General features: G+C 42.4%; 1 protein-coding gene across 1 annotated transcript in view; it reads right to left on the bottom strand.

Annotated features, from left to right (window-relative positions):
* The window catches only part of SPTBN5 (spectrin beta, non-erythrocytic 5), a 100344-nt gene that overhangs the window by 63747 nt on the left and 13209 nt on the right, over nucleotides 1-23388 (bottom strand). The window contains 20 exon segments of the mRNA XM_026061676.1: nucleotides 492-637; nucleotides 1477-1609; nucleotides 3254-3417; nucleotides 4710-4826; nucleotides 6200-6400; nucleotides 7695-7881; nucleotides 8769-8995; nucleotides 9681-9845; nucleotides 9938-10108; nucleotides 11406-11505; nucleotides 12572-12711; nucleotides 13543-13789; nucleotides 14315-14602; nucleotides 15255-15506; nucleotides 18100-18230; nucleotides 18787-18939; nucleotides 19703-19894; nucleotides 20774-20980; nucleotides 22113-22313; nucleotides 23223-23376. Of these exon segments, the coding sequence (XP_025917461.1) occupies nucleotides 492-637; nucleotides 1477-1609; nucleotides 3254-3417; nucleotides 4710-4826; nucleotides 6200-6400; nucleotides 7695-7881; nucleotides 8769-8995; nucleotides 9681-9845; nucleotides 9938-10108; nucleotides 11406-11505; nucleotides 12572-12711; nucleotides 13543-13789; nucleotides 14315-14602; nucleotides 15255-15506; nucleotides 18100-18230; nucleotides 18787-18939; nucleotides 19703-19894; nucleotides 20774-20980; nucleotides 22113-22313; nucleotides 23223-23376 (3576 nt within the window).

A 23388-nucleotide genomic window follows, 5' to 3' on the forward strand; every position in this document is an offset into this window, starting at 1 on the left:
GCAGAGAGATTTTTTGTAGAGGACTGAGATGAGGACTGGGCCAGACCCTACTATTTCCTCATCCTTCTCTTTGGGGCCAGTTTGGACCACTGCCAGACAATATGAGAAGCAAAGATGATCTTAATGGCTCCATAGAGCAGTCATGGGATTCAAACTTGAGAAGTAGAAGCAATAAAGGTGCAACTAAACTCCCAGCCCTTCAGTTAGGTGATCTTGTTTCAAAGGGCAAAGGAGGTTCATTGACCCCTTGCTTGCAAAGCGTCTCTGATGCAATTTGCAAGAAGCCAAATCAGCAAGCAGATAGTCTGCATTATAGTAGTCTATTTTTAAAGAAAGCATGGAGCAGTTCTGTGTCAGTGAACAAACCACACACTTTGCAATTAGAGAATTGGGAGTAACTGCCTTACCCTTTTCTATTTTTTTCTCACTTCCTCCTCTTTGCAAGGGAACTGAAAGGAGAAAGTATTATAGAACTAGCACAAGTCTCCTACCGTAGCTCTTTTTGCTTCTGCCGGATTTCCCTGGACTCAGAATGGCCACAATTCAGCAAGCTTTCTGCTAGCTGCTGGCAAGCCACAACTCTCTTCCCCGCTGCTTCCAACTGGCGTCGGAATGTGTCATATTTGGCACAAAGTTGCTTGTGAAGGAAAAACAACAACAAGAAGTCATTTTGAGTGCTGTTTTTCCCAAACATACCTGCTCAGCTGTGAGAACAGAGCCCAAAGAAAGGTAATAGGCTGACCATATTTGGAGATGAAGAAACTGCAGAAGAGGATGTCAATGACTAGATTTTACCTCCAACGACCATGACGATCTACAGATTGGTAGCAAAAGCATGAGGTCTGTGAGGCAGACAGGAGGCAGGATCATGTTATGGGGCATAGAAACAAGCGCATTTTTTCAATGTACAATGAATTTCAATTATTAAATGATATGTGCTTACATCATGAAAGCAAATATGTGTTCAGTACTATAAGTGAATGCTGTAGTCCAATTCCAAGATTTAGGACAAAAGATATTTTGAAATAAATGATAAAAATGAGGATTTTGAGAAGTATAACTGTAGCTGCCCATACATTAGTATTTAAGATTGCACACACAATTTTATCACATTAGCAATGATAAAAACTCCTTAGTGGACACGACATTTAAATATCTGGTTATTAAAAATAGAATGTGGTTGAACTCTGAATCTCTGAAGATGTAGACATTTTAGTATGCAGTTGTTTTGTGCAGCCCAGCCCTCTTTCTCGCCATGTCCCTCATGGTAACAGGATGCAAGAGTTAGGCAACATTGCCTGCCTATCATTACCAGTCAATCCTTTTCACCCACTCTTCCCCCTTTTCTCTTCCCCCCCTCCCAGTTTCTTATTTCCTATGCTGCTTTCTAAGTTTTCAAGGACAATGCTATAACCTTTTAACAGTCCCACTCCACACAGTTCAGTTGATTTTCGATCTGTTGTTCAAAAAACTCACCAAGACATGCTTGTAGTCATTTCCATAGTCTTCAGAGCTGGCCACTTGTTTCTGTTGAGTGATCCAGTCCTGCAGATCTTCATATTCCCGCAGGAATTCATGCAAGATAAGAGTCTCATCCAGCTTCTTCCCTCTGTTGGGAAAAGGAAACAAGACAATGCAATGAGACTAAGGGAATTAAAGAGGAGGACAATGAGTAATTTTCTTCCTACTGAACCCTCAAACCTCTCCCTACCAAGAGCCATTCTCTTTAATGAAAGGTCTCACTTTAGTTCTCCAGACTGCAAAAGATGTCTGTAGGACAATTGCAGCCGGTCAGGTCAGGCTTAGCTGGCTGAGTTTCCCAGCACAGCACAGCGCCTAGCTGAACTCTCTCTGTTTTGTTAAGAAAATCCCCTTCAATTTTTTCCCAGTCATTTTCATTTCTAAAGATAATTGTAGTGCTAATGAAAGTGAGAAGGAAAACTTTATAACTGAGGATGGTACACCAGCAAGGCAAGTGTGATGGAAACCATTGTATGTAATTCTGCTCATACTGCTTATCCAGCAAAATTGCTGCAACCTGTTGCACATCTCTGATTGTCTAGAGTATCTTGTAATACAGCCAGGCACATTACAGGCCTTGCACAGTAAACAAAATACCAATTGTCCATCTGTTAACACTGCTTAGTTACTGTGCAAACGTTCCAGAAAAGATGAATCAGGCTTCCGTCTGTTTGAATCACAAATGTTTATTGCAAGGGATGTAACCTGCTCAGAGAATCCAGACCACCAAGGAGAATGCAGATAGGAGGTACAAACCAGAGCACCAATAAAGCACCACGAGACCCAGGTTAACATTAAGCATGAAACAACACAAAACATTCCTGTGTTCAACATACTCAAGTGTTTTGATATTTATAGATTGAATATTTATTTCTTTCTCTGAACCCTTCATTCCCAAGATTTTTTTCATGCTTTTACCTTTTTAATTGTAAACCAAAATAAAAGCAAAAGGTAAAAAATCAGCATTTCCTGTGGGCTTAAATATTCCAGTTTTCAGACTCATTTATTTGTTATTCCAGTTATTAATCCCCACCCCTTTTCTAAATGAAATTTTTGTGGTGCAAAAAGCTAAATTGTTCAAGTAATATGTGTTCCTTCCTGACAACAAACTAGAAGTGYTTAAAAAATTTGAGTACAAACAAACTGTCTTGTTGTAAATATCTTACTGTAATAATAACACAATGGAAGTAAAATAGAATGTAAATGACTCATTTAAGGATAAAAACCTTCCTATACTAACACAGCCACTAGGCATAAACATAAGCATAACTGTCATTATTGCTCTTCTGCTATGTAATGAATCAAGACATTTACAAGCAATGCTAAGGAAGCCTTTCAAAAACAATTTCTTTCCTTTTGATGACAGATTCCAAATACCAGGAAGGCTAGTCAGAATCCAGCATCTCAGGTCACTTCACAGGAGGATGAGGAACGGAAAAGAGGAAATTCTGGGTCTTTCAAATCCTTAATATGAAGTGGGACTACCTGAACAAAATGTARAGTTCTTGCTTATCAGTAGTAACAAGCTCAGTAGTGTGTAGGATTCAAACACAAAGACAAGCAATTTCCTAAGTACAATTTAAAAAAAGAAGAGAAAATGAATATGATCCAAATCCTAGTGAGGTAACTGGAGACATTCTTTATTGACTTCAGTGGGCTTTGAATCAAACCTAGGATCCAAGGTGCGATGTATATGAGAGTCAGTCGAGATATATATTTTTCTAGTTCATACCTTGCTGCTGCTAGTTCCTGCAGCTCCTGGAGTCTTGAGTGAACTTGGTCCTTTGGGCCATCAACATCGACACACTGAATGAAGCCCACAAGAGGAAGAGTTTGGGCACTTTCACTCAGTTCTTTCATCAAAGCCTGGTAAACAGCAATCTCATGCTCCAGTGCCTGGCAGAGACAAGACAAATGGAAAAGAGGGAATAAGACCCACTTGTCCAAGATCTGCACTGTTTGAACTTTTGTACCAACCTCTGGCATGATCATTGAGCCAGTAAAAGAGGAGAAAAACTTTTTGGAATCATGTTAGTTTCCCAGACTTGGTCATTTTTATATAATTCTCTATTTTTTTGGGGGGGGGGAATTTTATCTAAATTCAAACAAACTAATAAAATAATTAGAAAAACTTGGTACATTTTCAGACAGAGAATGGTATTACTGAACTAATACTCTGTCTTCAACTCTAGGACAAAATTACAGTGTCTGCATGCCTCTGTTGTGACTGAAAAGCAGATATCAGGTCACAGTCATTTTTGTCTTCAGAAAAATATGATGAGAAAATTCACCATTCTCCTTTTTCCCCAAACCACATTTTATCTAACTATATCAGTAAGCTGATTTTATCTTTTCTATGTGTTCATACAGATATAGACATATGTCAATGTGAAATATTTTGCAGATTACTGGACACTTAAGTACCGATGAAACAGAAAATTTCACAAAGGCAGACAGATCTGTAGATCCTGCCAGTGTATAGAATTTAAGTAGAGATCCCTTTATCTCCTTTGACACTGATTTTCAGATAGATGAACTAGAAAGAAAGAGGAGTGGAACAATTTTTGAATGCAGGAGAGAGGAAATTTTTTTTCTACCTACAAATCTGAAAAACAATCTCTTCAAGGTTCGGTGGTATGTGTAAACAGCATCAAACTGAAGGCCCAGCTTCCACTGGAGAGACGGAAGCCCTGCCACACATTCACTGAGCTTTAAGCTTTCCTGAAGGGATAAAAGCAGCCCCACAATGAACAGAAGATCTCTGCATTTTCACCCTATCTTTACAATTTCAAAATTCTACCTCACAAACATGTGTTTTCACTCAAGAAAGTCTTTAGGATATGGATTTAGTAGCTAGTCAACACCACTCCCTAGTCTGCTGGAGTTGAGTGGTCTTATTTGACATAGTCTGTTTCTTGCACCCCATAGCGTGAGTATATTATCGCTATGGAGCTCTGAGGCACTGCTATTCCAGAGCATGACACACAGACTGAGAAGATCCAAGCTTTCTTGAACCACTGATTTATCAATGGGTCCATGAATACAAATCTGAGAGTGGCAATTCTTTCCCAAAGCAACACAGGAACTCAGTTCTTTAACTCATCCATGGATGCCAACTCCGAACATTCCATATTAAATTCTTCAAGAATTATTAAAAAACTTTTGAAATACTTTATGTTTTGAAATACCTTATGTTTTTGGAGGAGTTTCAGCGTTCCATCTTCATCCTTACCATACTCCTTGCTTGTCACAAGTGGACGTTTTTCTGCTATCCAAGCCTCAAGGTCTGAGGTGTTCATTAAAAACTATCAGTTAAAGATAAGGCAAATTAGTTTCTCCCTCAATTTCCATAATATCTATGTCATTTTCTTGATTTGATAATTTCTAACTGGAGGCCACACTGTAAGACTTACTGAGGTCATATAGAATAACAAATGAAGAATACTTAATCCCAAGAACCACCATTCCACATAACCAGACTAAGTTATAGGAGTCTTGGTACAACATAACTGTCACTCCTGTTAAGCAGTGAATTCAGGGAAGAATTAGTTAGCTTTTAACTCTCTGAAAAATGGCCTTCTGAATGGCAAATTAAGCTATAGAACCTGTTTATAAGCTGGAAACTATTATGAGGATTTTAGGCATACTGTTGCTCTGTCAAATCATCTGCAGGTGAAGAAGGCTACAGATGGAAGACTTTAGTGTAGGATAATKAAGGCCTTCTCTAGGCATCAAAGCTCCAGAAATAAATTTCTAGTAGTCTCATTTTTCTTTCTTCACATCAGTATCCTTACTTGACTCTTTCTTTATGTCATTCACTAGGGGTAGGTGCTAACCATATAGTATCAGTGTGTTATTTCTCTTTGCCCTTTCTGAGAAGTTCAAGTCACCTATGAAAATCAGGTTTCATAAAGCCTGCAGTGTGGACTGCTGTTTTTACAGATGGAAAACATAAGAGCCAGAGATGACCAAATTCTCCAGAGAACATAGTTTAGGTATGGATGTTAACTCTGTGCAGCTGCTGCTTATGTCTACAAAACTGCATGTGTCAGCTGGGTAACTGCATTGATAATGACCCACTGATGACAGAAAATTTGGATTAGCTAGCTAAATATTTGCATGCAATTTTCTTTAAAGCAGGCTAAACTTATGGTCCAGTATCCTGTTGAAATAGTAGGGCCAAAACTCCTATCTTGTTCTGAGATGGCTTTATCCATTAGTTTAACTGATAGCTTTATCAGTTTCTGAGTATCATTTTAAGGTATTGTTGCCCAGAATAGACAGGGATTGGAGGGCACAAGAGATCACTTCATTTCTTACTTACTTGTCATAATACTCCAGTGTGAAGGGTCATTTCAGGACCCACTGTACTACTTAAGTTAAAGCTTGAGCTTGTGTAGGGCTACTGAGAAAAGAGGTACTACTCAGAGAAATGTGTCCTACACCCAGACATCAAGGAATGGGTACAGCATCCAAGTCACACCTCTAGAGAACGAGCTGGGGGCTGCATTCAGCTGTGCAGACCAACCCTCCACTTCCACAAGTTTGGCATCAAGCAGCTGAAGTGAATTCCAGTCTCAGCAGAGGAAGAGATTAAAGCTGTTTTGTTATTTACTTTAAAACTTTGGTCCTCTTGTCTGAAGAAGCTACTATGTAAGCACTTGGCTGAAATTTTTACCTCCTGGAAGCCAACTGAGTGCTGCAGCTGCTTCATCCTTTCCTCACAGGCCTTCTCCAGACCCTGCCAGGCAGTCACAAGCTCCTGGCATTTCTCATTTATTTTCTGAGCTGAGGGGTGCTGGCCCACAACCATCGCCCTTCCTTTATCCAGGACCCGTTGGACTTGCTGTTTGTGGGCATTCACTTCTGCCTGCAATTCCTGGAAATGAGAAAGGAGGAAGATGAGAACAAAAGGAAGGGTGTGTGAGGACAAAGAAATTTCTATGTGCTCTTCTAGGCATAAGCAAAACTGGCAGCTGCTGATGGTGGGCAGACTGCAGAAGTTGTCTATGCCAGTGGATACAATGACTACCTGTTTCTGCAACAGCTGCCACCTGGGCTGCCTGTCCCAGCTCCACTTGTGTAATGCTCTGCTGTTGGTACTTCCACTGAGGAAGCAGATAGAGTCTGTATGGTAACAGCTCCCCTCATCTTCCCTCCACCCTCAGCTCTCCTCACCAAAGTCCCTGGCCCAGTGCTCTGGCCCAGTTCTACCCCTTCCTCTTCCTGTGCTCCTGCCCAGACCCCTGCTCAGCAGCCATGGAGGTTCAGGAGATGGAGCAGGCAAACAAGGGATGGGAGGCAGAGCTGGGGGATTCAGAAAAGAGTGTTGGGCTGCTGGTGGGAAAAGGAAATATCGCAGAAGATGATTGGGATGGTGGATCACGGGAAGAGAGACACTGTTAACAGTACCATGCCACCATGACTGTTACTAGACTCCTAACTCTTGCTCCATAAAGCCTCCACTGGTCCTATGCTCCTTCCCATGGAACTTGCGATCCAGCTGCTATAAAATTCAGTGTTGCCAATGGTGCATGGCAGCTCTGAGCTGCCTCTCTGTCTGTGAGGAGCTGCTACAAAGAATCAGACGCTCCAGAAATCAGTGTTAATCTGTCTTTATGCATATATTGACTGTGGCTTGTTCAAAACATTTTAGAAACAATTGTGGAACTAAAATAAATATTAAATGGCAGTTCTATGCTGTCCTAGCTCCATGCACATAGCTCAGGATGACATTGGCTGCATCATGAGAGCAGTAAGTATAGAACTAAAATAGGATGAGCATGTAACGGCCAAAATATTCTACCCAGACCACCACACACACAAAAAAATCTTTATATTTCATGTGAGGTTTTTTTTAATGTATTTTTGATGGGAAGAGCTACAAACTTTCTCAGAATATGAATACTGTAAAACATGATAAATTTTGCATTTCCTACAGGAATTCCATGTTTGCTCTGAAAATCACCACCACATTGCAGAYTTGTCTCAGTCTGCTGCAAACATTTTAACTGAGGTAGTGCTGGGATTATGCCTCAATGAGAGTCTAGCACTGGGTTTTGATTGCAACACCCTCCCTAGAGGCAAAGGAGAACTCTGCAGCTGCTGGTTTGCAGGTTGAGATGAAGTGCAGTGTGCCATCATGCTATAACACACCTGATTAAAGGAGTTACCTTGTGTTTTTGCAGCAGGCTTTGAGCCACATCCAAGGATTTCCCACAGTTGGTGGAATGGGCAATAGGCAGTCGTTCATTAATCCAGTTCAGCTCCATGTCATGGTAGTGATAGAACTCATAGAGATCCACTGCAGCTTCCAGTAACTTACGCCTCCCATCAAGAGGTGCTTGCAAAGACTCAAATCTGAGGGTCATCCATTAAGATATATGTTAAAACAAAGCTTTATTCTGATTCCTTAATTCCAAAGGAATTAGGCTGTGATCCCACCGTGCAGATAAGAAAACACTGGGAACCTCTCTGGAATTAAATTTCAATGGCTACTGCTGTCTGCACACACAAGAATCCCTTCTCAATAAGGCTACTTCTGGCAAGCATGAAAAGGATTTGACATAGGAGATGTATCATGTTTAAGAGGAAAGCAGGCAGAGGAAATGGGAGCAGGACTGTGCACTGCTGCAATGCTGATGACAGGGCTTTGCACTAAATACAGCCTTGCATGGAGCATGCCTGCTGCAACAGATATTGCTAGTGGACAGTTAACAGCACCTTCATCTTCCATTTAGTAAAACTACACCTAAAGGGAAATATAGTTAACACACTACCTATACCTCAGTTTACAGCCAGTTAAGCAGTGCTGTTGGGAAGAGAATTGCAGCCCACTTTTTGATGTAGGCTTATATGATAACACTAAGCAAACAGAGAAAACAATTTACACTTTTGAAGTCCTGGGCTTGTCCTGAGATTTTTTAATGAAGCTAGTCACTGTTGAACACTGGATAACTACATCACATAGCAAGCAGCTGCATGACCTATGGGTATGCACAGGACTAGAGCAGAAGGAGCATGACAGGCAAGAAGCAAGGTCCAATAATAAAGGCTGAGGTGGGTCAGCAGACAGCTGTGTAGGTGCAAACCAAAGCACAATTGTGGTAGAACTGGGAGGAGAAACAATTCTTGAATATGGGTTAAACCTAATCAACAGAAAGACGTTTTCTAGAAGGCAGAAGAAAAATGCTTCTGACTTATGAACTTGTCACAGGGATGAAGACAAAAAGAGAATGGCACCTCACCTTTTCAGATATTTCTGTGTTTCATCCAGAATCCTCTGGGAGTCAAAGTGATTGGTGGCCATTTTCCTTGCATGAGACACAATAGAGTTCATTTTCTCTGCCAGTTCACGTGTCTCGTTTTCCAGTTGCCTGTGCTGCTTGAGAAGATCATGGCTGGAGCGCAAATCATGGCCTGTTTCTGACTCCTGAAGAACCTTCTCAATTTTCTCTATCTTCTTTTTAGCATCCTACCAGGAGAAGGTCACAGCACACTTGTATTGACCTTGCAACATCATTTTCTTTCACTCGATCCCTCCCATGACAGTCTCCTGAGTGCTCCTCTTCCTGAGCCACTCAAGAACACTGTTCCAAATCCATCCTTTTGAGCTATCTTAGGTGGCATAATATGAAACAATGTTCAAAGACTCAAAATTGTAGCTAAAACACAATGGCAGTTCCATCAAATGCTTGTATCTGGGAACAGCTTCATAGCATAATGTTCCTCTCATTCAATTTCCCTGGATGACAACAGACTTAATGCAGTGCTGTGTCTGCAATCCCCAAACTGACTCCAAGCAAACAGCACAGTGCTGAACCATGCAGAGAGTTTTGCTTGGTTTCTTGCATTGTCAAGAGGGCCACACAGGTGCAGTGCTGAGCCTGAGCTCAACAGCTTTGTGTCTTGGTGCTGCGCTAGCACTATTATCCTGTTCAAAGCTTTAGAGTGATCTTGGTCAGTTTTATATTGAGTTTTCTCTCCTGAAAGTGTTGACAAAGTCCAATGATCTGTCTGATGTTAGGACACCTTAAAGTATACTTTTACTTGGATGATAATCCCTGCATCTGCTCTTTTTTTGTGAGGAGCACTCCATATCAATAGATAAACCAGGTTCCTAGGCTATCCCTCCCCTATGCATCCCACCACCTCCTGACCTGGAGCAGTTCCATGAGCTGTTCTTGCTGCCCAGCTTGTCTCAGCTTGTCGCCTCGCTCTATCATCTTGCCATACAATTTCTCCCACTTCTTCTGTAGCTCTGACATCTTATTCCGGATAGAAACTGCAGCATAATGGTCATCTTGAATCAGTTGACTTCCTTTCTGGAGAGACACAGCACATCATTGCTTTGAGCAGATCAATGGCTATAGAGCTTGGGACAAGATGGAAGACTTAGCTCCAAAACCGCCTTCACCTTCATCAGTGTTGCAAAGTGTTCCTCATTAGCCATCATTTCCTTCTCAGCAGCCTCATGCCACTTCAGTTTGCGCAGAACATTTGTTGGATCACGATAGGATTCATCTGATGCAATCTTGTACTTCTCTTCCATCCATATCAAAAGCTCAGAAGCATCATGATTAAACTCCTTACAGAAACAAACAGGATTAGATAGGTTTAACTTCTGATTTTGTGGGGGTTTGCAGTGCATCCTTGCCATAAGGATAAAGCTCTTACTTTTTTCTAAGGGTTAGGAAATGTGATACATTTTCATATGAAAGTTGCTCTACATAATCAACACTCTTAATTCATGAGTTATGATCTTGTACCAGTGACAAGTTCTTGAGCCCCCAGAGTAATATTTTAGTCTCTTTTTACCGTATTTACCCATCTGCTGCCTTTAATTGTCAATGCATGTCTGCATTTTTGATAGAATATTTTAATTATATGTGGCCCAGCCCTCCAGTATAACTTTGTATTTCAGTACTGAAAGATAAATTCTGTGCCAAAACAGACAAACAAACTACATGGAAAGTACAGTTAGTGTAAGTATCACATACAGTTAGTATAAGGTAATATTCCATCCCAATTATATATTATACACTTTTGGTGGCTATTTTCCTGTAGAGGACCTTATGGCCAAAATAAGAATCATAGCTAATGTTTCTTCAATTCTTCATGAACACTCTGAGTAAGTATAATGAATGGAGTCTATGGGATGCAGAGGGAACTTGCAAAGTTTGCATATACAACAGAAAGCCAGGATAAAGCATCTTGGAAAATCAAATCCCCAAGGCAAAATCTTTCCTTGCATGTATGGTAAATAAAAACAATAATCATAGTAATAATTGCAATCTGATAAAGATGAAACTAAGATGCAAAAAAGAAAAAGCTGATCGTATTTTAACTGATGCTGTTCCAGTTATAACACAATATGACTGATTGCATTAAGCACAAGACAGCATCAACAGTTAACATTACAGTAGCATAACCTGGCCTCATCTCTCAGAAGAAAACCTTCCACTCCAAATCCAGAATGTGAATGAGAGACTATCCATTGATGCTTATGGAGTACCACTTTCTTCACATATTCTTCCCAATTGCATTAATCTACAGTGAAACATTAATTGTGCCAAATAATTAAGGACTAGAACAACATTAAGCAATAAGCAAAATGAACTTATCCAGTAGATAAAATACTCAGTTGATATTTTTCACTGAATATTTCCATTTTTGTTTTGGTATTTTGCTATGGTTATAGCTTTGTAAGATTTATCATGAGTGCATCACCTCCTCCCTGGAAAGTGAAATTCTCTGCTTCATATGCAAAGATAAAGTGAGCTGCGTTGGGAATGCTCAGCAGTTTGAGATTCATCCCATGTTAAGACAAAGGGTAAAATTACTTCATACATGTCTGACCAAATCTGCAGAATCAGTCCTTTTACCTGTAGCTGTAGGGAATCCAACAACCTCTGTTTTCTCTGTGCATTGCTTTGTACCAGCCGTTTCCATCTTTGCTGGAGAGTAGCCATTCGCTCTTCAATACTACCAGGAAAAACAGTAAGCCAAATGCAGTAATTGTCATATAGGTGTCTGTGGTTATACTGTAGCCATGACTGTGATATAATTAGCATCTAGCTCAATGCATCTGTTGACAGGAGGAGGGGGTATATGGTCCTGTTCTATGACCATGCTGACTTGTCAAGAAAGCAATTTCTACTTGCCAACTGCTCTGATTTTTCTTTTGTATAGCTGTATTACATTAGTGACTTGTAGTCATCCTATGTTTGACTGAACACCCAGGTTTTTCTCCTTCACAAATATTCCACCTTAACTAATAATTTTCTCTCTGCTTAAGTGCAATGAGGCTGTGAATGGTCTTCTAATGGTAGTAGTACCAGCAAGAGATCTGATTTTAAGGGTAGTTTTAGAATTTCACAGAGGAATTTTCAAGACATTATCACCTGTGATCACAAGAACATGGTCTTTTTGACCCAGGAGTTCCAATATGATCCTATATCCCTAATCCTTGTTTATACAGAAATCCCCTTACTAGATCCTAGTGGCTCTAGCATGATAAAGGATGCACAGATGACAATTAATTTTCCAAAATAACGTGAAGAAACTTCAGTGTGAGTGAGAATCAGGTCCATAAGATGATGATGACGAGTTATTTCCTTGTGAAGTGCTCTGTGACTTTTTAACAGCAAGCACTGTATTAATTCTAAGCGATACCGATAAATGAAAGAAAAATTCAGTTATGCAGGTATGTAATGAGTTTACATTAAAGAAGTCTTAGAACTGTATGTAGTTTATGATACAAAGAGAATTATTCTAGTGTTTTGACAAGTGTCACTTTTAAACTAAAGCATTTCCCTTACTTGTTCTGAAAGCACTTGTTCTGAAATCTGTATCTTTCTGGGAATTCCCTGTTTCCCTYCTCATCCAGAAAACAACAGCTTGGAGATCAACTGAATCCTGGCTCAGAGACAGTTTTCCATTTCACACCTAATCACACTTGCTGTTTTACCAAAGCTGAACATTTACTGTGGAATTCCTGTTTTATCTTGTTCACCCTTTGAACTCAAAGCAGGAAGGAGTCTGAACTCACATGTGAGATGCAAAGTGTTTGCTCTCTGTTAGCTTCACCCTATTTTCATTAAGTGTTTCAACTCGTCTCTTCAGCACCATCAGCAGTTGTTCAAATTCCTTGTGACGCTTTAGCAGGCTTCGAACAGCATCCACATGGTCCTGCATTTGAGAAAGAAAAGTTGATCAAGTTTTTCCTGCTGTATGTTGTTTCTATAGCAATGAAAAAATTTTGGGCCTTACTTTCCACTTTTTCTTTCAGGCAGGACATATACCATGCATTTTGCCCATGCCTAAGGAAGTTCAGGTTTGTAAACTGGCAGCAGGTCTGTTTAGGTTTGAGCTGCATTTGTTTTCCCTGTCTCAGGTTTGTTCCAGTATTAGGGTTCCATTTTCATCTTTAAAGAAAATCTGCATTCCATAAGCTATGCCAGCAATCTGGCAGTCAGGGAAGTGCAATATGAAGGGCCATAATTAAGTAAATATTTATTCTGTTTAGTTAGCCCCAAAATCTCACACTGTTTCAGCTGAAAACATAAAAGAAGGTGAGGCACCACAACCTCCTCCTTCACTGATCTTTTGAATATTGCCTGCATTTGATTTTTCCTTTCATTTGCTTTAATGTTCTTAAAAATATTTAGTGAAAAGAAAAAGGATTCTATTTCACTGAAAAAAAGACTGGTTTTGTTTAAGCTAGAACCTTTTTTCACAGTTAACCACCAAACTGAAGACCCAGTTATGTATACAACCATCTGATACGCACAAATACAGCAATGGTCACAACACATGCTGTTTTTTCAAATGTTTCTGAGAGACAATGAGCGTAGTTCTCATTGAGATGAATAAGAACATAAAACCCAGGCCCTGAAACTGTTTTCCAAATATGCCATAACTATAAGAATGAGGAAGCTAATTTAATTAAGAAAATTGTTGTAGCYCCCTGGATGGGGAGCGGAAGAAGGAGAAAAGAAAATCAGCTGCTGCAGCACATACCCCAAGGTCATCTCCCCGGAGAAAGGCCTCATGGCTGGAGAGCGCTGCATTGATGCGATCTGCCTCCCTGTTGAACTTTTGCAATTCCAGGCCATCCTGCAGTTTTTTTTGTCGCTGCTCCCGCATCTTCTCCAACTCTTTGTTTTCCTCAGCAAGCCTCTCCATGGACTGGTGGGCCTCCCTGGTCCTACTGTTACTGGGTTGATCATGGATTACCTTGCGCCCTAGCTCTTCCAGCTGCACAAATCTTCCCAGAGTCAGAAAGAAAAGTGAGATCTCATTGCATGACAGAATCTGAATTCTCTTTCATCATAGTTCTTTGCTCCCTTGGCAATGCCCACATACTGAATGACTGCATAAGCTTTGTTTTCTTCTTTAGCTTCCCTCCCTCCTTCTCTCTCTTGCTCTTTTCCTGCCAGCCAATGGTGTGCACTACAAACTGCAAGTGGACATCTGCTCTGGGGATACATGCTGAGGTAGTAGGTGAGGAGATTTCCCTGTTTGGTTTGAAAGCCCACATTCAGGGAATGGAAAGCCCACAAAACAGGCTTTCCCATTTTCTGAACAGACAGACAGTCCCCCCATCACAGTAAATGTGCAAATGTGCAGAAGCTAACTGGATTTTGTGTTCAGCAGTCTCCTTTTCATGCTAAATTTCATAAGCATTTAAATAAATCCTCAGCATCATTTTCATACACAATTTATGTACAATAGACACATTTCACCTTTGCAATACTGTTGTAGTAACAGCCCACTGATAGAATCTCTCTACCTTTCCTTCTGAGACCTAATTTCTTTCAGCAGATCCTGATGCTCCTTCAGCAGTTGCTCTGCAGAAGTCACGTCCACACCCATTTCTTCACTTCTCAGCTGCTCCCTGATGCCTTCTGCCCACAGGAGGAGCCTGAGGCTGTCTTGCAGGAAGGACTGCTGATTTTGTGCCTGCTGCAGAACGTCCCACTTCTTTTTGGTCTCCAACTTGAGCTTTGTGAGAAGTCTCTCCATGTTTTCCACCTGCTCTGTGATAGCCCTGCTTTCTGCAGGGTTGGTGTCCTTAATCCTGCAGCAGGAAATCAAATACATTCAACTGCAGGAACAGCCTCAGGCATTTAGAGCTTGAACCAGTGCTCTTTAAAAGCCATGGATCTAGATATTTGTACTTCCGTTAAAGTCACTTAAGGCACCAAATGCTCTACACTAGTAAGAAACATTGGCATACCTGCAGAAAATGCATCCTCTCAAAAGACTCTGGTAACGTTGTAGTTCAGTGGCTCATTCCCATTGTAAATACACAGAAGACTTAAAGAAACAGAGCACTTTAAATTCAAATTTCAAATTCAAACTGCAGTGCACAATTATCTGCTATCCTTCTTCCTTTACCCTTGCTTCCTCTGATTACCCTGTTCAGGACCTAAGTGGGATCTGGTTCAGAATGTTGAAATAACTCCCATTAGCAGAGGTAAATTGTTAGTTAGAGGCACAAACAATCCTGTGGTATTCACAGATTTCTCCTGTAACAGTGAAGTCTGGAAGCAATCACTTAGCCAGTCTCCCAGGCATACTCAGCACAGATTGCTCTCCAATGGGCAAGGGAGTTCTTTACAGTGCTAGATAGAGACTTCACAAGTTTCTCATTCTCGTTATGGCTATCATTTACAACATGATCTTAGATAATTAGCAAAGAATACGGAAAAGAAAAGCAGGTTCCTTACGATTTAGCAACACTCCTCAAGTATTCAATTTTCCTCTCCATCACTAGGACCTCTCTCTCAATTGCAGACAGTTTGCGCTTGTCTGACTCCAGCCCAGCAGCTGAGTTTCCTGGTTCCAGACCCATGAGTTGAACCATCTTGTCTTGCAGGAGTACCCCTATGCTCTGACAGTCTTGAAGAAATGTCCTCACGTCAGCCACTCCAATCAGCTCTGAGCCCTTCTCCTCCTTCAGAGATTCCATGCGCTCCCACCTTGGAGAGAGATAACCCAGTTACTTGCATCTGGCCTCAGGCCCCAAACTTGCCTTCACCTAAAGCAGACAGGCTCAGTTCATAGCCGTTGTTGTACCGAGTTTTACCCATGAAGAGATTTGTTTCTGTGCCAAAATCAGAAAGCAAGGAAGGAAAGGGAAATAAACACACTATATCCTTTTTCTGTTCAAATGGCCTTGCATGTCTTGCATGGAAGATTTCATCATGACTTAAATGGGCTGAGMAGGTGAACACTAGTGTTCACCCTCAACCTCAGAGTGAATTTCACCTTAAACAAGGCAACCTGCTCAGGTGACCAGAAAACTCTGGACACAATGCAAATAAATAACAGCAGTCAAATTCAGGATCTGGCAGTGCCTTATAGGTGCAGCTGGGTGGACTATGTCTAGAGCAGGTATCAAACATACTTGGCACAGTCAGGCAGGGTTTGATGTTCCTCTTAATATTTACAAAGGGCACCCTAGACCTGACATCTAAGCAACCAAATCAGCTCCTTGCAGTGTGGTACAGACAGAACTCTTCTGGATCCATCACTGTCCCCTGCAAGCGAGTTCATGTTGTGCTTCTTTTAACACATGCAAATTGCTGCAGTTTAAATACCCTGACCTCAGGGCCCTGAGAGTATCCCCTGCTCCTGGAGGCCTGGCTGTGGGGGCTCAGGGCCAACCTAGAGCTAGTGCRGCTGAGGCTGCCCCCTCCCCGCTCGGGGCCTTGGGGACAAGCCGCCACAGTGATAGGGACTTTGGTTGGATCCTGGCTGCCACCACTGGCCCTGCCCTGCTCACCAGTGGGGCTGGGCCGTGGCTGGCGAGGCCCTCTTGTCCCTGTTATCCCCCCAGCTCCCGGCTCCCCCTCCCTTAGGGAGCAGSAGGCCCTCGCTGTGCCCTGACAGCGAGCTCAGGCCGCCTGGAGCCCTGAGCTGGCACTGTGGGGCCTGACACACGGCCGTGCAGGGGCCGGCCCCTGCACAGGCTTCCCAAGCTGAGTGCCATGGGCCTGCCCCAAGGTTTTCCCCCGACACCACCCCAACCCGGCCCTGGGCTCCTCAGTGACCACCCTGTCCCAGTCCTGTCTTGATCCCCCCTTAGTGCTAGCCCCCAAACTTGGCCTCTGGCTCCTGAGCAGCCCTTGGCCTGGTCCCAGGTCTCATCCCCCCATGGTGTCACCCCCCCTCTTGACAGCTGAACCCTCCACCTGGTCCCTGAGGCTCTTCAGTACCAGCCTGACCCCCTTGCCTGCTCTTGAGCCCCACAGCAACCCCCGGCAATATCTGCCTGGCCCCCCGGCAGCTGAGGACAGCCGCATGGCAACCCTGCCCCATGGAGCTGCACGACCCCCTGCAGCAGCCCCACGGTGACACCCAGCCTGGCCTGAGACCCTGTAGACACCGCGCGCGCTCCCACCGCCACCTGGGGGCTTCACAACCAGGCCCCGACCTAGCCCCGTGCGAGGTGTGGGGACGCCCCTCGCTGAGAGGGGAGGCTGGCATCGAGGCCCCAGCGCGCCCCTGCCGGGGGGCTGGCCACAGGGCTCGGGGCTCAGGGCGGGCCCCGTCTCACTGGCTGTGTGGAGGGTCCCAGGTGTGCAGTGGCTGCCCATGCCCACGCCCAGCCTGCAGGAGCCGCTTTCAGCTGAGGGCCGACGGCAGGGCCTGGCCTGAGCTACCGCCCTGCCATGGCCCTGCTGATCCCGACCGGGCCCCGAGCCACGGGCTGCCTTCCTGGCCCGACCCCGTCCCCGTGGCAGTGCCTGGTGCCTGGGGCTGGAACCGCCCCCGCTGCCCTGCTCCCGCACGGGGTGGTGGGACGGGCACTGGCGGCGAGGCCTGGCCCTGCCCCACAGGGAGCCCCTGCTGACACAGTCACGGTGCCCTGACACTTGGCACCTCACCTATCGAATATTGTATTTTACCTGTTGTCAGCCATTTATCTAGGATCGGAAGATCAAGGGGGAGGAGAGGATATAAAGAGTGGTCCTGATCAGTACGTCAGGGCGACACTCAGCCGCAGTGGCTGTTTCTGTCGTCCTTTGCACACAGACATCCAACAGCATCCTAGGTTGGTCCTACATCTATTTTAGGAACTCATTATGTGTACCAAATCAGAGCATGGGTGGGTGCCTAACATGGAAGAGTCCGATCCATTATGCAAGGTATTCATGTAGAAAAGGGGATCTTCATCTGTCTGAACAAACAGGCTATCTCTACCTTTCCTTTCCTTCTTGTTGCATTTTTGCTAGAGCATGTGCACAAAGAGGTCACTGAGCTTTAATGAGAAAAACGGCATTTTTTACTACTTCTTGGCAACTGCAGGATTTAGAGCCTGCTGAGTAACTAATGGGAAGATTTTCTCAATCCGTGTTTGGTGAAGAGAGCTGCAACGGAACACGGTAAACTTCAATCACATGCAAAATTTCCCCTAGGAAAGACCTGTTTTTTCAAACCTTAGGCAAATTCTGGGAGTGAAAATCTATCAGACTGATATTTTCTCAGGGTAGTTTAAATCAGGCATGAAAGGTCAGTTGTCCAGTTGTCTCCATGAGACAATCTCCATTTTACCAGTAGCACCTTTACCTGTTATTGATCTCTTCCAGCCAAATTTGGATCTCAGAATATTTGCTGGGATTTCTCGCTGCATATTTACCAGCTAATTTTTCAATATCTCCCAGCTGGCCCTTCCCTGCAGCCAGTTCCGTTAAAAAGTTCTAAAATAGAAAAGATACAGGAAAGCAGAACTTGAGATTTTTCCAATTCTATGAACAAAATGCTCAATAAGCTGTCTTATTCACTCATCTTCTACTTTTGCATGTCATACACTTTGATTTCTCCACCTTACCCTCTTTGTTCATTTGCCTGTCTGCTGACACAATACAGATCTGCATGTGTAGTTCCCTCTTAACCCTTCTGACCTACTCCAGGCTTGMACAATATGTCTAGGCACATACATCTAATTCCACTGCGATGCAAGCGCACTGTAGGATTTTTTCTTCTTGTAATTTAAAGCCTCTCGAAGAAACCACAAAACAAGTCCTTTTATGCCATGATAAGTATTCAAAAAAAAAAGAGCTAAAGGGGCGTGATTACATCAGCTTCAATAAACTTGTCATAGTTTATACTAAAGGAACATCCGAGCTATATACAACCCCATAACTTGAAATGTAATTAAGAAAAAGACTCTCGAGTTCACTTGTCAGCTTCATCCATTCTTCTAAAGCCAGTGTGGTTTACAAGGTGTCACCTGTGAGCAGGGAAAAGGGGTACCTGGTATTTCTGCTGCACGACCTCCACATTGTCTGCTTGAGGTTGAAGAGTCCGAAAAATGTTCTCTTTTTCTTTCATCCATGACTGAAATTCTTCACATGAGCTACAGAAACGGTAATATCCAATCATGTCCTCCAGAGCCTTCTTTCTGTCCTGCAAAACAGATGGAAACTTAAGTATTGCTGTAATAACTATCTTGCCTTTTGTAGAAAAAGGATCCTTGCATATAAATAAACTACCACATACTGGTAATAGCTTGGCTGTTTTGCCTGAAAGAAAACATGTTATGTGAAGCTTTTAGAATACTTCTTCCCAGAGCAACAGTGGTTTAAAAGCATGAGAAAAGCCATTAGAGAGCACTCAGCCTCTGACAAACAGCGAGGGTACAGTGTTGCATGCTGCTTTTACTGAAGATTTACCTCGGTAATCTTGGGGACATGTAAAAACTCTTACAAGATATTTTTGCTGGTCTTTTGGGCTGGATTGCAGCAGGTGGGAATGAAAGGTAGTAAATGCAGAATGCAGATTACAATTCTTTTCATTTTCTCATATCATGCATGACAGCACATAGACTTAAGACAATTTTTTTTTAGTCTGGCACAGGCTTTCAGCTGCAGCAAGCAAACATTAGAAAAAACAAGATTACACCAAAGAATCTACTCTTCAAGAAATATAAAGACTGGAAGGTAAATGGGAATTTTGCCAATACAAATTGAACAGACAGGCTCTGATGCAGGTTGACATAAAACTTCGGTGATAATCTCAGTTCTTTAAGTTTCACCCTGAACAGTAGCTACCTCTTTCAGGATTGAGACACATTACTGGAACTAAAAAAGAGAAGCTGGTGCAGCACCTTCGCATTGCTCTGGACTTGGCTATTTTGTTGAAGCACAAAAGATTGGCAGAGATACCACACCTCAGCCATGCTCTGCAGATTTTCATAAAGCGAGTCTATTTCCTCTTGGGTCTTCCAGATGTTCTCTGGAACAAAATGAACATCTTGACTGGAGCTACCAGGAAATGCAGTGTCAGATGTAGCCCAGGTTCGACTGAATGATAGCTTAGTTGTCTTCTGAGTTAAGTCACTTGGAGCTTCCATCTTCACCATCTGTAAGGCAAAATTTAACAGAATCAGCGTCTGAATATTTCTAAATTGGATAAAAATTTATGTAGAAAGAAAATTCAGACTTTCTATTTCAGACTATAACTTCTGACTTTTAAATAAAACATCTCCTGTATTAGTTTGAACCTATTTTCTTTTTAATTCTGAAATAATTAAATGAATAACTAAAAAAATTTCAGTTCTGTTTAAAGAAAAAGTTTCCTTTAGCTCAGTTTAAAATGTTTGGATTCTCTAAAAAAATCTCATTTTGTGCCCAAATCAGCTTTTTTTTTAATTTTTAAAATTGCCAACAAATTGTAGAATCCACTAGGCTCAAAGTTCTCCTTGTGATATTTTCAATACCTGAATAGTTTCAAGGCCTACTGAGCGCCCTAGGGAATAAATGCTTTTATTTGGACGTTGAGACAAACACTAACTAGGTGGGCTAAAAGTGGCCAATGAACTTCTCTGCCATTTAAAAATTTGCTTCAAATCCAATTCAAATTTTCTACTGAATTAAAAAACCAAAAAGACTCTTGTTTAGGTCATATGGAAAATTCTGTTCTGGCAAAATCAAAATATTTTGCATTATTCAGAAACATTTCATAGGGTCTAATATAAAATTAAAAAACAATCCCAGCCAAAGTAATTTTAAAACATAAAATATTCTGTTCTGAAATGTATTGCTTTAAACTTAACAAGGTTTTTTTTCAATCTATTTTACAAATGAAAAATTTGTTGAAATGGCTGCCTTACTGAAAAAGGTTTAGACAACATCAGAACACCATTTTCCAGTTGAAAAAGTATTCTGTGGGAAATTTCTAGCCAGCTGTAATAGTTACAAAACAAAGGAAGAAAATATGACAGAACCCCTCATCTACTTACTGCAGCTGGTGCTTGCTCTGCCGCAATGTCAGCCTGCTCTTTCAGGCGTCTCATCTCCGAGGAGTAGGCTGCAATCTCTTTCTCCAGACGCAAGTGCCGATGCAACAGCACTTCGGCACTGGATTCATCTTTTCCATAGTCCTTGCTGGCCAGAAGGGGTTGTATCTCTYGCAGCCATGAATTTGCTTCATCAATGTCAGCAAAGTACTGAAGGGAACACAGGAGAAGAAAACACTGGGTTTCATCCTGGAACTTTCATACCAACCTCCTTCCTCTTTTGAAAATCGTCCTCAGCCAAGCAGAAATTCCATTAGAACTGTAGCTATGAGGTTACTTTCAGATGTTGTGTAAGCTATGAATACGGTAGCTCTAGAGCTCTAAATCCTTGATATATTTCATGATAAGCCACAGAATCACTGTGCACAAATTAGTTTCAAGCATTGCCCTCTACAACTCTTTGAAAATACCTAAGTAACTAAACCTTTATGCTGCTCAACAGCAGCTATAAAAGGAACTGGCAACATAAAATATTTCACAGGAGACACTGTGCAATTTCAACAACAGCTATTTTCTAAAGGTTCGAAAGACTAACCTCACAATGAACAACGAATTCAGAGTCTACAATATAAACTTTCTTCTTTTTTCCATGAATTGCGTCTACCTGGCTATGATTGTAAAAAAACAAAACAAAACAAACAAGATATTGTGATACAGAAAAAAAGCATAACACCCCCCCCCCCAATAATAGTGAAAGGAAAAGAAAGAAGAATATAAAACAACATCATAATGATGTTATGAGGCTGAGCAAAAAAAGTAGGAAAGAGGCGATTATAAGAATACCTGAGATACTGATATATAATTTCTGAATGCTGATTTTATAGGAGCTCTTTGTCTGCAGCTGTGTGAACGTTTGTATGTGCAAGAGAGCTGTGCAGATCACCATGGCAGGGTCAAGTGTTTCCCAGGCTTTGGGAAATTCATGATCCAGATCCAAGCCTTATGGCATGTTTGTTTTGCTGGGTTTTTTAACGTTAGAAAAATGTCGCACAGCTACCCAGATCTCACCCTCAGAAAAGACTGTGCATCAGCAGTGTTATGTGAGCTACTTCCAATAGCATTTTTAACTGAGAACAACCACCAGCTGAGGTACTCTGCTAGGCACAAACCACTCCTCTCCACTGCCTGCCTGGCTTGCAGGAGGGATGAGCCTGAACCACTGGCAATCTCTTTTCGAAGCCTGAAGATTTCCTCCCCCATTGCCCTGCCTGCAGGAGCACAGGGCAGAACTGAACCGTGTTTGTGTCCCCACTACCACACACCACAGTAAAGCCCCGCTGACCTGTTTGATGAGAGCTGCTGCCTGCAGACGGCTTTTGCGATCAGCCACTTCATCCTGGAGCTGCTGCCACAACTTTTGGAGGTTGTCCGTCTGCCTCAGGATGTCCTCCTTGTGCGCATGGTTCTTCTGGCTCAGCTCCCAGCCCTTCCTCATTACGTCTGCACAAACTGCCCTGTGGGAGTTGCACTCCACTTCGAGAGCCTAGCAGAGGGATGGGAGATGCACGAGCACAAGTCACTCACTCACCACCAGCTGAGAGCAAAGTGGGGGTCTTATTGTCAGCTACTATAACACAGACTGTTCTAAGAGCCCTCTGCCTTATCTGTGCCTGGGACTCTTCCCCGAGCCATGAGACAACTCCCTTCCCCACCCAAGTTACTGTCCTACTTGTTGCCTTTGACATGGTCTGCTGCTCTGAGGGAGATATTTGTTTGTTCACCAATCCAGCTGCTGTACAGCTTCTGGAAGTAGCATACACAAATAGATGCACACGCATGCATATTCAGATTACAGAAGGGGCTCTTGTTTCAGTTTCATCACTGGATTCTCAACTCCACAAGTCTCTTTGCTTGTTTACAATGATCCTTTGCCATAAAAAAAGCAGTAGTTTGCATAGCTAGACTTTTGACGCTAACCCACAGCAAGCTCTTAGGGAAAGCTGTAACAGGTTTCTAGGCATCTCACACGATACCATCCATGGGGCTCCCATCCTGCCTGCTATTATTAGTGACCAGTCTTTTTTTTCACCGTCTCTTTCTTTCCCAACAGTCTGCCATCTCTCTTGCCCAGGGAAGATGAATGGGAAAAACAAAAACTACAGCCTTTTCCCCTCCATCCACCAACGTAAGCTAGTATGTAGCCCAYTGATCTTCAATTCAGGCCACATTTCCAGTCCAGTATCAAATATATGACTTCCCTGCCCTTTCATTCCCCTCCTGGGAAAAATCCCCATCCTACACTTTTTTTTTAGAGTTCCAGGCACTGGTCATGACACTTGAGATAGAGTGGTGTGAGAGCTCTTATAAGTGCTGTACTGACTAAACTAAAGGACACAGATGTTCTAAAGTCTTGCTATAATGCAAAGAAAAGACCACCAGCAAAATAAGATACCTTGTGCTTCTGAATAGAGGCTGTAATCTGGCTGACATCTTTCCCTAATGTTGTTGTTCTTGCTAGCTTCCATTTCTCAGAGATCCATAATTCTTCCTCCTTGCAGTCACGAAAGAATTCAAAAAGCTTCAAGGCCTCCTGTAGCTGAGATTTTCTGAAACAAAGA

The sequence above is a fragment of the Apteryx rowi genome, unplaced genomic scaffold (assembly GCF_003343035.1).
Source record: "Apteryx rowi isolate R43461 unplaced genomic scaffold, aptRow1 scaffold_183, whole genome shotgun sequence".
NCBI lineage: Eukaryota > Metazoa > Chordata > Aves > Apterygiformes > Apterygidae > Apteryx > Apteryx rowi.